This window comes from Geotrypetes seraphini, chromosome 11 (assembly GCF_902459505.1).
Source record: "Geotrypetes seraphini chromosome 11, aGeoSer1.1, whole genome shotgun sequence".
Lineage (NCBI taxonomy): Eukaryota > Metazoa > Chordata > Amphibia > Gymnophiona > Dermophiidae > Geotrypetes > Geotrypetes seraphini.
The window spans coordinates 58,884,515-58,899,230 of NC_047094.1; the positions used below are offsets into that span (position 1 = coordinate 58,884,515).

General features: G+C 44.5%; 1 protein-coding gene across 4 annotated transcripts in view; it reads right to left on the reverse strand.

The window, feature by feature from the left end:
- The window catches only part of ADCY9 (adenylate cyclase 9), a 256,639-nt gene that overhangs the window by 15,927 nt on the left and 225,996 nt on the right, over positions 1 to 14,716 (reverse strand). For all 4 annotated transcript variants that reach the window (XM_033964016.1, XM_033964017.1, XM_033964018.1 and 1 more), the window contains 2 exons: positions 14,011 to 14,159; positions 7,995 to 8,036 (listed from right to left, as the gene is read on the reverse strand). In XM_033964016.1, coding sequence (XP_033819907.1) covers positions 7,995 to 8,036; positions 14,011 to 14,159 — 191 coding nt within the window. The remainder of the gene's footprint in view (positions 1 to 7,994; positions 8,037 to 14,010; positions 14,160 to 14,716) is intronic.

Genomic DNA, 14,716 nt, shown 5'->3' on the forward strand with positions numbered 1-14,716 from the left:
GGATCTCCCGTATGAGGAACGACTGGGTAAGTTGCAGCTGTACTCACTTGAGGAACGCAGAGAGAGGGGAGACATGATTGAGACGTTCAAATATGTCACAGGCCGTATCGAGGTGGAAGAGGATCTCTTTTTCCTTAAAGGACCCATGGCAACAAGAGGGCATCCGTTGAAAATCAGGGGTGGGAAATTTCATGGCGACACCAGAAAATATTTCTTCACCGAAAGGGTGGTTGATCGCTGGAATAATCTTCCACAACAGGTAATTGAGGCAAGCAGCGTGCCAGATTTTAAGAAAAGATGGGATTGGCATGTGGGATCTCTTCATGGAGGTAGTTAGGGGGTGGGCTATTAGTGTGGGCAGACTAGATGGGCCATGGCCCTTTTCTGCCGTCATGTTCTATGTTTCTATGTATGTATGTGAATGTTAGAAGTCTAAAAATTAAGATGAAATAATTAAAATGTATGACATTATATGAAGAGTTAAACATAATAGGCATCTCTAAGACCTGGTCTGGCTATTGTTGGAGAAAGGATCCTGGGCTTGACTCAACATAGTTTTTCTTATGAGCTTTGGCAAAGGTGTTCCTTTCTGGTGCCATCAGATAATGTCACCAATTGGTGTGGTTGATTCAATCCTGCTTGTCAAAGAAGAAAATCTGGAACCTACATCAGTTTTAGCTTTCCAGCAGAAACAGAATCTGAACCTGCAAGTTGCTTGCAGAATGCTGTCAATCATCTTTGAACGCCACCTCCTTCCCAAGCAGCTGCTCCTACCCCCTCAGTTTGTACAAAAGCAATCAAGGAGCACTGTAATGACAGATATAACTGGAAGGAGGGAAACTGGGAAAAATCCCCATGAGTACAATTCTGGTCTGTTCTGTAACAAACATATCAATGAACATTATAACATTCAAATAACTGATCAAAACAGATACCAAAACTACGTGCAAACCACACTAATATTATATGGAGTTCGGAGCTACTCACATGTCCTGCTATATATCAGACTTTACTTTCTTGTGTGTTGTATTTTTTTTCTTCAGCTTATCTGAGAGACAGAGAAGTGTCCAAAGCCAGACTGATCCCAAGGCAGAAGGCAAGCAAAGCCCACTTACAGGGCGGGGCTTCAGGACTACTAGACACATCTACAAGAAAGAAGATTATGGAGTTAGGAACCTAATCTTTCTTTCGAGTGCAATGTGTCTAGTAGTCCTGATCTGTAGGGATGTACCCTAAGTCTAGGGTGGGCCCACTAAGCCTGCCTTCAAAATGGAGAACTTGAAAGCGGCATTTTTCCTGGCTGTTACATCTACTCTACAGAACCTGGCAAAGGTATGAAGGGTAGACATGTAGCTGCTCTACAGATTTCCTTGGGTGAAATCACCCAAGTCTCTGTCCATGAGGTAGCAACTCCTCTGGTGGAGTGCGCTTTCAATGTAATCAGTGGCTGCTTACTGCAGCCCACATATGCAGTGGTAATGGCCATTTTAATCCATCTGGAAATCAAGGCCCTAGAAGCTGGCCTCCCTTTCTTAGTCTGTGTAGTCAGAACGAAAAGGTGATCCGATACGCAAAACTCATTGGTAACCTTGAGATACCAGAGAAGCATTTGCTTGACATGCAGCAAATGTAATGCTTTATCCTTTCTCTTAGACCCCTTAGGATGAAAAGTGGGCAAACGGACTAACTGATTGATGAGGAAGAGAAAGACCACTTTTGGTAAAAAGGAAAGAACCATGTGCAAGGAGAGCCCTGCTTCCGTAATTTTAAGGAATGATTTCCTACAAGACAGAGCTTGTAACTTGGAGACTCATTTCACCGATGTAATCGCTACCAGAAACACCATTTTGATCGTAAGATCCAAAAGGAAAACCTCCCGTAAGGGCTAATATGGAGCTCTACTGAGATCTTGCAATATGGTGTTAAGATTCCAGGCAGGAAATGGGAGACACATCAGAGGGTACAACAGAAGACCCCTTTAATGAAACCAGGCGACGTCTAGTGAGAAAGCCTCTTTCTCCTCGAAATCAGAAACAGGAAAGGACTGCTATCTGTACTTTCAGCGATCCATCTGACAGACCTTCTGAAGTCCCTCTTTTGAAAAGTCCAGGACTACCAAAATCAGAGCTCGTAAGGGTTCTACAACATCCACAGCAAACCAGTGTGAAAGGACTTCTAGAACTTAGCATAGGCTGCCATTGTTGACAGCTTCTTAGCTCTCTAAGCAGAATGGCAATGACCACGTCCAAGTAACCCTTACTGTTGGGGCAGCCTGCTTAAGAGTCTTGCCGTAAGCCCAAATAGTTTTGAATTCTGTATAGAGACTGGTCCCTGAGTGAGAAGATCTACTTGGACCATCAGTCTGAGACCTTCTCCCCTCTGGAGGCAGACTAGGTCTACATACCATGGTCTATGGGGCCATTTGGACACCACCAGGACTACCAACCCTAGAAGACTCACAATCCTATGAATGACTCAACCTAGCATGGGCCATATGTGAAGCACGTACAAGAACCCCTTTTTCATCCATGGTTGGACTAACACATCCAATCCCATGCCTCCGGGCTTGTATCTTTGACTGTAAAAGTGAGCTGCAATTGTGGTTACTGCTAAGGCCATCAGAGACATCTGTGGATGCCCCCACTGCCAAACAATGAAGCTGCATGCCTGGGGAAAGTGAGACTGTTCCCTCCGGGGTGAAAGTCTACCGACTGAGAAAGATGGACTGCACATTTTCCACTTCTGCTGTGTGCGCGGCTGAGAGAGCTTGCAAATGAGCTTCTGCCCCCCCCCAAAAAAAAAAAGAGGAGTTGAGCTTCTAGGTATAACAGGGCACTTCTGGTGCCTTCTGTTGACACAGTCCATCACTGTAGCACTGTCCAAGAAGACCCTGACTGCTTTGCCTTTCAGAGACTTCTCCAGTGCCTGCAACACTAGCCAAATGGGTCTGAGTTCTAGGCAATTTATGGACATCTTTTGCTGTGCCAGTGACAAACCCTAAACTGGTGTCTGTTGCAATGACCCCTCCAACCATAAAGGCTGGCATCAGTCATTAGTATATCCCAGGACGAAGTGTGGAAAGGCATGCCCCTTGAGAGTGAAGCTGTCTGCAGATACCACTACAGGCTGTCCCTCGCTTCCGGCAACCATGGAAGCAGTTGCTGACATGAGTCTGTCTGAGGAGACCAGCGAGAGAGGGGAGAGTCTTGGTCATATGCACTTTCGCCCAAGGGACCACCTCCTATAGCTGTTGCCATCGACTATCAGGACCTGCAGATAATGCATCACTGTGGGAGTCGGACTCTGTAGCAGGTCCAAAATCTGCTTCTGGAGCTTCAGCCTGCTTGGCTCTGGAAGAAAAACCTGTCCCAAGGTCATGTCATAAAAAAACTTCCAGATAGTCCAGGTGCTGGGTCGGCTCCAGCTGACTCTTCTTGCAGTTGGTTATCCTTCCCAGTTCCTGGAGATGGATCACTCTTGAAATTGCCTGATCTCCTTCCTCCCTGGACAGGGCTCTTATTAGGCAATTGTCTAAACATGGGTTCACTTGGATTCCTGCCTTGTGAAGGCATGCTGCTCCCACCATCATGACCTTGGTAAAGGTGCAGGGTGCTGTTGCTAAGCAGAAGGAACATGCAGAGAACTGGCAATGCTGCTACAACATGTGAAACTGCAAGTACCTCCTGTGGGCCAGAAAAATGGAAATGTGGAGATAAACTTCCATCAGATCGAGGAAAGAAATTCCCCCAACACCATAGTCACTATGACCAACTGGTCTCCATGCAGAAGTACAGCACTTTCAGTGCATCATTAAACAACTTAAGGTCCAACACTGGTCTCCAGTTGTCTGAGCCTTTCTTTGGAACGATGAGGTATCTGCCCAAGCCCAATTCTTCGACTATGACTGGCTCTATGGCACAATGATCCAGCAGCCTTTGAATCGTTGCTCAAACTCTGAGGACTGTCTCCAGCTGGCCGAATAATCTACAAAAAGGTCCAGGAGGGAGGCACAGAACTTGATTTTGTAACGTTCTCAAACAACTTCCAGGATCCAATGGTCTGTGCCAGTCTGAGCCAAGATTGACCAATAGGCCGACTGCATGCCCTCTATCTGCGCATCATTGTGCTTTCTTGGAGGTTGGAGAAGGGTGAGAGCCAGAAACTTGCTGTCACCTGCCCCTGCTAAACCTCTGCCATGACTTCTGAAAGGAATTCTGTGTCGCTTAGCCTCTTGGACCCCGAACCATCCAGGGTCCTGTCCGGCAAGGCCTTAGGGCGACGGTCCTTAGCACTGGCCATCAAGTCATCCAGACCCTTGCCAAATAGAATCTGCCCCTGAAAGGGAAGCCTGCTCAGTGTGGCTTTATAGGCCGAAATCTCCTGCCCACTCTCTGATCCAGAGCATCCTCCAGAAAGAGATAGCATAGGCTGACACTTTGCTCATGACTCTGATGATGTCATATAGAGCAGTGTTCTTCAACCTTTTTACACCTATGGACCGGCGGAAAAAAAAAATTATTTTGTGAATCGGCAAACTACTGCTGGCCTCGGGGGGGGGGGGGGGAAGGTGGGGGGTGGGAACATATCAAAGCAAGTTTCCCTTACTTCCTATGGGGAAACTTGCTTTGATATACGAGCATTTTGGATTACGAGCATCTCCTGGAACGGATTATGCTCGTAATCCAAGGTACCACAGTATTAATGAACAGACCGATGATGAATGCACCACTCCAACAAGGACGTGAAAAAATGAAGTTTGCGGGACAAACTTGGTCTTCAAGCTACCAGTTGGACCAATGTCAAACGGAGCCTCAACCCACGGAAAACCGCACGCTGCGAAGAGGGAGAGGGCCATGTAGCCAGCCCACTATTAATCCTGGCCCAGTTGGAAAGGAGCCAAATAGTCTGTGCTCAAGCTCCTGATAAATGAGGGATGCGAGCACCTACGCAGTGGACAGTCCCTGAGCTCTATACCAATGCAGACTGGCTATCTAGGTGTCCTTGAGGGCTGATCCTTTTAGTAGCAGACTTCTGCAAAGCAAGTCTGCGTCTTTGGTCAGGCAGAGGTCCCAACAAGTGGGAACTCTGGGCACTGAGCCTCCAATAAAACCACACTGCAGAGCAGAAACACTTCTAAGCAACTTACTTGCAGAAAAAAAATAAGGGGCAGGAGCAGCTGCCTGGGAAGGAGGCAGAGTTCAAAGATGATTGACAGCATTCTGTAAACAATTTGCGGTTTTGATGCATAACCATACAGTTCAGGACTACTAGACACATTGTACTAGAAGGAGATTTGAGTCTGGTTGTGGAGTCTAAGGTTTGATAATTGCTTCTAAAATTCTTAAGTGAAATATTGCAATAAAGTTGCCTTTTTTGTATAGAATAATTTTGGAGAATACTGCTTGTTATGCTCTCTGGAAATCAGGTAACAATATCAAAGCGGCACTGTTAAAATGGAGAGGATGGAAATCACAGATACTTTCAATGTTCAGGTCAATCACTCACCCATGTTTATTGACAAACTTTTGATTCCTCACAAACTTCACGCTCGCTTAGATCATTTCAACCACACCATCTTACAGTTCCATCCATTTGTCAATTATTTTATAACTCAACACGTAAAATCATTTATTCTGTAGTTACACCCTCATTATGAAACTCTATCCCAATAACTCTAAGAAAAAATACTAATTCTAATCATTTCAAATCTAATCTTAAAACCTCTCTCTTTAGGGATGCGTTTAAGATTTAGATAAAAGGATTAATTTAAGTCTTTTCCTATATGGTTCTGTCCATTACCTCCTTATTTTATTTTGAGAATTGTAACCCCTCCCATTTCTCTTTTGTCCGTGTCTTGCCAACTGAATTAATGTATCTATATGTCCTTTCCCCTGTTTTTAACTACAGTAAAACCTTGGATTGCAAGTAACTTGGTTTTCAAGTATTTTGCAAGACAAGCAAAACATTTGATTAAATTTTAACTTGATATACAAGCAATGTCTTGCAATACAAGTACAAATAGTACACACACATCACAACTGAGCCGATGGTTCTTCTTTCTCTGATGCTGCGGGAGTGTAGTGACTGTTCTAAACGAGCAAAGTCTTGCAATACGAGTACATACAGTATACACGTGTCACATCATCACAACTGAGCCGATGATTCTTCTCTCTCTGACACTGCGGGAGTGTAGTGACTGTTCTAAACGAGCAAAGTCTTGCAATACGAGTACATACAGTATACACGTGTCACATCATCACAACTGAGCCGATGGTTCTTCTCTCTCTGATGGTGCAAGAGTGTAGTGACTGTTCTAAACAAGCAAAGACTTGCAATATGAGTATGTACAGTATACACGCGTCACATCATCACAACTAAGCCGATGATTCTTCTCTCTCTGACACTGCGGGAGTGTAGTGACTGTTCTAAATGAGCGAGGTCTTGCAATACGAGTACATACAGTATACACGCGTCACAACTGAGCCGATGGTTCTTCTCTCTCTGATGCTGAAATAATTTTTATTGTTAGTACAATCAACAGCATAACAAGAAAACAAAAGCCAGCTCACAAAATAGGCTATAACAGAGCAAACTGTCCATGGAGGAGAACAGAAGTATCAACCACTTGAGTACAGAAAGAAAATATCCGCAAAGGTGGCCTGTACAGAAGATAAAGATGCGTCGGCTCAGCTGATTACTAGAGAACAAGCAAAGTCTTTCAATACGAGTACATAGAGTATACATACGTCACACCATCACAACTGAGCCGATGGTTCTTCTCTCTCTGAAGCTGCAAGAGTGTAGTGACTGTTCTAAACAAGCAAAGTCTTGCAATACGAGTATGTACAGTATACACGCGTCACATTATCACAACTAAGCTGATGGTTCTTCTCTCTCTTGATGCTGCGGGAGTGTAGTGACTGTTCTAAATGACCGAGATCTTGCAATATGAGTACGCACCGTATTTTGTATTAAAGTTTTTGGGTTGTGGAACAAATCGTCTGAGTTTCCATTATTTTCTATGGGGAAATTTGCTTTGATATACGAGTGCTTTGGATTACAAGCATGCTTCTGGAACAAATTATGCTCGCAAACCAAAGTTTTACAGTATTTCTTTTTTGTTTTTTAAAATTTTGTACAATGTAAACCGCTTTGGTATTTAAAGCGGTATATCGGGGGGAGAAACTGTGAAGGCCACCGTGAAGAACAAACATGGTTGGCCCCACTTTACCTTCTATTGTTTTGTTCGTTAATTGAAAATTCAATAAAGAAATTTACAATAAAAAGTGGTATATCAAGTTGTAATTAACTTGATATATCAACTGAAGCAGGAAGACTAGCCTGCTGAATTCAGTTGATCCAGTTTCAGAGATCAGAACACAATGTAAATTAACCGGCTAAAAGAGATCACAGATCTATTCTGGTTTTAACCAGTAAATTCAATTGGCAAACCTTAAGATTTATCTTTATTTTCCACTTGCTATTTCATAACAATAATGAAACCTGCAGGCTGTACACACTCAGGGCCGATTCTACAAACGGCGCCAGTATCAGTGGTCACCAATTGCGTGTCAATCACTTAATGATGCTGTTTGTATAATCGCAGCTAACCTCAAACTCAGACGCTGGAAATGTAGGTCAGGGTTTTCAAGGCCTACATTTCCAGTGCCTATGTTTGATGTGAATCGCATCTACGTACCTACTTCGGCTTTAGGCATTCTAAGGCGCCCCCATAAATGCAATCTAGGTGCTGGTTTTGTAGGTGCCTACATTTATGTTTTTAAACAATTTTAAATCGTTTTTAAATGGCTTTGCCACTTAAGTTAGGTGCCTAATTTAAGGCATCATTTATAGAATATGGGCCTCAGAGTTCATTGTACATCTCAGATGAACCTTCATTTTCCCTGTTGATTATTTTAAATGACATATTTACAACAGAAAGTGGTAGCACAAGAGTTTCTTGCACTTCTAAAAGTGAAACATGTTATACTTACCTGAAATTTAGTGTTGGGTCTAGTTGTGGAGTTTCCACGGAGCTGAAAGACAAATTCAAGAAATTCTTATGTTAACTTTACAGCGTTCCCGCTAAGCTGCGCTGGGGTGCGCTGGCGCTCAAAATATTACCTCGCAGCGCACAAGTTTCTCGTCACAGCGCACACAGTGTAGAGCACAGTTCTTCAACCGCCGGTCCGCAAACAAAATCTTGCCGGTCCGCGAAGGATTCGGTCCCCGCCGCAACGAAAGGCCGGCGTCAGCTGACTTGCAACTTCCTGTTGCAGTCGCTGTGCCGGGACTCCTGCCTTCGCCGGGACTCCTGCCTTCCACCGCGTTTGCCTCCTGCCTTGTCTCCGCACCTCCAGACCAGCAGCGGCAGCTGTGTATGCTTTTAACTTCGGCACAGAGCTGCCCCTAATCAATAGTTTAGCGCGGTTTCATAAGGCAGCCTCGGGGCCTTTGCTAGGCCGGCCCACATCGCATCATCGAAGCGGGCCGGCTATCAAAGGCCCCGAGGCTGCCTCATGAAACCGCGCTAAACTATTGATTAGGGGCAGCTCTGTGCCGAAGTTAAAAGCATACAGAGCTGCCGCTGCTGGTCTGAACTCTTGGGCCGCTGAAGGAGGGCAAAAAGCAGCTGTCCTGGAGGTTTCCCTTCCTCTCGCCTTTACAGGTTCCTTTTTTCCACCTTTTTTTTTTTTCCTTCAAACGGCAACGGGCCCCAGCATCGACATCAATCAAGTAAGTTCCACTGTCAATCAAGCGGTTCTGCTCGGCCAAAGCTTCCCCTGTGACATGAGCCACCCTCAGGGGAAAGAAAGTGACCCACAAAGGTGAGGGGAAGGGGGGCAGATGATGGAAGTTGGGGGGGGGGGGAGAGAGAGAGAGAGAGAGAAGGGGCAGATGATGGAAGGGAGGAGATGAGAGAGAGAGAGAAGGGGACAGATGATGGAAGTGAGAAGAAGGGAGAGAGAGCAGAAGGCAGATGGATGTCAGTTGAGAAGGGAGAGCAGATGCTGAATGGAAGTGGGGAAAGAACACATACTGGATGGAAGGAGGAGATAAATAAAGGGGGAAGAAAATAGTAAGATAATGGAGGGGTGAGGGAAAGGGGTGACAAGCTGTGTGTAGACACAGTGAAAAGAGGGAAATGGGACTAAATAGTAAGAAAGAATTTAATTTAGATGGAGGCAGAAAATAGAGAAGGAAGACCAGAGAAGAAAAGGGAAGAGAGAGCAGAGAATGATCAGATCTGAGTGGAGGAAATGAGAAGAGAGATATGCTAAAAACCACAGGGGGGAGGGAAGGATAGAGATGCCAGACCATGAGGGGAACAGAAGGAAGATGATGGATGCTAGACCAAATTGGGGGGTGGGGGGGGGCAGGAGGAGAGATGGCAGGGAAAGACAGACAGTGAATGGAAGGGGCAGATGCTGGACTGAAGAGACAGAGAAGGTTATCATGCTGCTGTACCGGGCCATGGTACGCCCTCACCTGGAGTACTGCGTCCAGCACTGGTACTTTAAGAAGGACACGGTACTACTCGAAAGGATCCAGAGAAGAGCAACTAAAATGGTTAAGGGGCTGGAGGAGTTGCCGTACAGCGAAAGATTAGAGAAACTGGGCCTCTTCTCCCTTGAGCAGAGGAGATTGAGAGGGGACATGATAGAAACATTCAAGGTACTGAAGGGAATAGACTTAGTAGCTAAGGCAGGGAGAACGAGAGGGCACTCTCTAAAGTTGAAAGGGGATAGATTCCATACAAACGTAAGGAAGTTCTGTGGTAGAAAGCAACATATTTATTTGGCTCATAACTTGCTGGCGCCCGATATTTTTAGCTCACAGTGAAAAAAGTTTGCTCACAACACCCGCCCGCTTAGAGGGAACACTGCCTCTGACTATCCATGAAAATGTAATTTTTAAATTATCAAAAGGGAAATGCTTCCTTGAAGCAAACCTAGGGACAGCCATGTTCAAAACTACAAAAGACAATGTATTTTGCAAGTATTATGGCAAGCATTAGCAGTAAATTTGAGAGATTGAGAGATCATACTCCACATATCTGGCTTAGAAGTCAGGTTCATTACTGCCATGGCATGCACAAAGCTAACTAATTTGGAGACACTAACTCCAATAGAAACAACAATGATGACAGCAAACAAGGAGTGCAAGGCCCATCTATACCAAATTTCATTCCTTATTGAATATCATAGTACCTAGTATATCTCTGGCTTTTCAATTACTCCTTCACATCTAGACAGCCTCTGTACTCATTCCAAGTTTTCTTGAATGCTTTTAAAGTTTTTGTCTCTACTATCTCTATAGTGGGAGTCCATTCCATACATCTAAATCCAAATTACCTCATGCTGTGTATATTAGCATTTATGATAGCACAATCAAACTAGATGATCAGTGTGATGGGAGTGTGTAGCACAGGGATTAGTGCTACAGCCTCAGCACCCTGAAGCTGTGGGTTCAAATCCCTCACTGCTCCTTGTGCCCCTTTGAAGCAGACTCTCGATCTCAGAGTCTGCACTGTCCTGCAGCCAGTGCTGTCCCACAAAGGGGATCCTCTGCAGCACCGAAAGCTTTCAAACTTAGCAAAAAAAAAAAAAAAAGAATTTAAATAAAAATAAACACAAGCAGAAAAGACAAACTCCTACTGTCTCGCTTGTAGGAAGGCAACTAAGAGTTGAAGGACAGCCCAGAGGAAAGGGAGGAGGAACAAAAAGAATATAAATGAAGCTCCCTACAAGAGTTCTCACAAGAAGAGGTTGACTGAGTGTTCAGGAATCTAGTGTCTGTCATACTAAAAATATATCTTGCAGTATTGGACTTCTTACGACTCCCCCAGTTATTGGTACTGGTGGAATCATCTTCATCAGTTGGCTTGTTGAGAGACTGGGGATGCCAGAGGCACAAGAAAAAAGAAATTACAATTTTTAAAAGTGTGGGAACCTTATCTGCAGCATTTAAGTATGAGGAGAAGCTTATTGTTAAATGAGCTGTGAAATGTTATAGTATTGGGGGGAGGGAACAAACCCCTCTCAGAAGGAAGCTTATTAATCATTATATCAAAAGGACTAATATGTATATGGGAGTGGGGAATTGGACGGAGTAGAGGAATTTTTAAGTAGGGTACACAAATTTTCTATTAGTGTATATTGGGTTCTGTGTTAGTATTATTTGTATGTATATAATAGGAGAGGGAGGAGGGGAAAGGATATTTAGTATGGAAATAGAAGATTATTTTAAAACTCCAGTTATTGGTTGTTTCCTGTTTATTGTTGTGAGGTTATCAACAAAAAGTTAAAACAAAGTTATGAGGTACAGAGAGAAAGGGGGATGGGAAGGGTGGAGGGGTGATGTAACAGTGTTTCTCAACACATGGTACATGCACCCTTAGGGGTACGCAGGCCACTTGTTGGGGGTACGTGGCCTGGCCGCTGCAGAGGATATTCCCTGCCTGTCAGTAGAAGCTGCTGTCGCCGTGATCCCTGCTTGCCCCCGCTGAAGCTGCTGCCAGTGATCCCTCCCTCCCTTCCTGCACCCTCCCTGAAGCCAACCCAGTTACTTGATGGAGCTGCACTCGCTCCCTCCATCCCCAGTGAATTCCGTGCAGGGACGCAACTCACACGCTGCACGTAAATAGCTGACCCGGAAACCTCCTCTCCGACGTCAGAGTTGATGTCAGAGTGAAGACCAGCCACATGCTCACAGTCCCTGCACAGAGTTGACTGGGGGAGGAGGGAGCGAATGCGGTTCCAATAAGTAACTGGGTTGGCTTCAGGAGAGGGGGTGCAGGTTGGTGGCCAGGCAGGCAGGGAGGGATCCCCAGCAGCGGCTTCAGCGGGGGCGGGTAGGCAGGCAGAGATCCCTGGCGTACAACTTAATTTTGGGACAAAGGCTGGAAGGCAGGGAGGGGGGCACAAACTCAACACAGCAGGAAGGGAGGAAGGGGCACTAACTTGGGACATAAGAAGGAGGAAATAGAAAGGGAGGATTGTTGGGCATGAGTGTGTGAATGAGAGGTGGTGTACATGGGGAAAGGAAGAAAGGAAAATTGGGCATAGAGAGAGAGGAGAGAGGTAGTGATTCATGGGGAATAGAAGAATGAGAGGGAGAAATGTTGGATATGGTGGTGGAGATGGACCAGAGGGACAAATTGAAGGGGATGCAAGGGGGAGGTATGTTGGACATAGTTATGGAGGGAGAGATGTGGCATTGTGCTGGAGAGGGGTGATAGGAGAAATGGGTGTGGAGCTGGTGGGTAGTAGTGAAAAATGAAAAATGCTGCACATGGTCCGGGGATGAGAGAGGGAGAAATGTTGGATGTGACAGTAGAGGGGATGGGAGTGATGCCTGGATCTCTCAAGACAGATGGACAGTGAGAGAGAGAGAAAGAGACTTGTTGCCAATAGGGATGGAGGAGAGAGGAAGAAGAGTTGGACTCATGGAGGGAGAGAGAAAGATGTTGGTTGGGGAAGGGAATGAGGCCTGGAGGAGAGGAAGTATGCAGGAGGCAGAAAGTGTTGGACTCATGGAGAGAGACAGAGTGAGAGATGGAAGGGAAGGGAAGAAAGGAGGAAAGGAAATATGTCACACTCAGGGGAAGAGGGAGAGGGCAGATAGTAAAAAGTTGAAGTGATGGAGGGAGAGAGATAGATGTTGGTTGGAGGACAGCATGAGGACTGGAGGAGAGGAAGCGTGCAGCAGACAGAGAGAAAGAGATGTTGGACTGATGGAAAGGAGGGATGGAATGAGAGAGAGGGAGACATGTTGCCAATGGGGGCGGAAGAGAGAGGAAGAACAGTTGGACTCATGGAGGGACAGACAGAGATGTTGGTAGGAAAATGGAATGAGGTCTGGAGGAGAGGAAGAATCAGGAGGCAGAAAGAAAGAAATATTGGATACAGTCAGAAGGAAGTGCAACCAGAGACTCATGAAATCACTAGACAGCAAAGGTAGGAAAAATGATTTTATTTTCAATTTAGTGATCAAAATGTGTCAGTTTTGAGAATTTATATCTGCTATCTATATTTTTAACTACATTTGTCTATTTTTCTGTAGTTGTTACTGAGGTGACAATGCATATTTTAAAGTCATCTGCCTTGACCTCTTTGAAAAAAAAAGAATATAAATGATAATTAACATTTTCTCTGCATACAGTGTGCTTTGTGTTTTTTAAAATTTTGTGGTTACTATTATGTATTAATAAGAGTATAAGAGGGACGGCCCTGTGAGTATATGAAAAATGGATCGAATAAATTGTATTACAGTTAGTACTATTATGGGGATGGAGTCAGAGACAGAGCTTGGGCAGGTCTGGGGGCGGAGCTTGGGTGGGGTACTCGGTTGGTATTTGTTAGGCTTAGGGGCACTTGGCTTAAAGAAGTTGAGAAACACTGATGTAACACATTATTAAGGATGACAAAGTACTATTGTTATGATATTTTGAATGATGTAACAATGAACCATCATTTTAAAAAATGTTAAAACTTAAAGCTGAGCTGAGAAAGGAAGGTAGTTTCAGTAGTATGCTTCTAGGTTAAGGCATGTTTCAGAGGCTGCTATCTTAGTAACATAGTAAATGACAGCCGATAAAGACCTGAATGGTCCATCCAGTCTGCCCAACCTTACCCTCTCTTTAAATTACTGATTTAATTTAAATTTTCCTTCTTAGGTCTTTCTGGGCCAGAACACAAAGCTCTGCCTGGTACTGTGCTTAGGTTCCATCTACTGAAGTCTCCATCAAAGCTCACTCCAGCCCATCTAAACCATCGCAGCCATTGAAGCCCTCCCCAGCCCATCCTCAACCAAATGGCATATATGGACACAGACCGTGCAAGTCTGCCCAGTACTGGCCTTAGTTCTTCAATATATACCATTATTTTCTGATTTGAGATCCTCTGAGGCAGAGAAGATCTGCAATACCTAAGCCACACTTTCATTGTCCCAAGTTTGTGTTAAAAGTTCAGGAATTAACCAATATGAGCCATATGTAGGAGATCTCACCTGTCAGTACACCATGGGATGTAGAGTAGAATGAGGAGTACAATCCCCACAATGGTGGCCAATGAAGATCTCATCCAGGAGCTAAGCTGGCAAAAGTTACAGTACTGGATAATGGTGATTAGAAGAGCTGAACACAGAAACATAGTATACTGCAAAAAAGCAAAAACAACGGATGCATAAAATGGACTCCTTCAACATTCTTTATCTCTAGTACACTAATACTGTGGGAGAAAGCATCATCATTAGCCAAGTATAAATATAACCCTTTTGTCATCACTCTGCTTTCACTGCTTAGAAAAACTTCAGTACTGGCTACAGCGAATGCTCAATTTGTCAATGTCTCCACCAGAATCACTGTCCCATGAGTGAAAGGCACTTATCTCCTTGCTGTTTCAGAATCATCACAACAACAAAAGAATCCCAGCTCTGATTCTGGAGCTCCAGCATAACCACACAAAGCATATAAGGATCCTAGTATACCACAATTACCATTCTGAACATAACAAGCTCCTCATTCATGGGAGCATCAAACCTGCTTGACTCTGTTTGTCTTCTCTTAGCTTTCATGTTAGTGTACTAAAATAATTATTTAAAACCTTAAGTCTTACAACTGCAAACCCCCAATGAAGGGGACGCAAATCATGAAGCTGAAATATAAGCTACTTAGGTCTGGATTGAATGATTTGTGCTTTTTATGATTTATGCA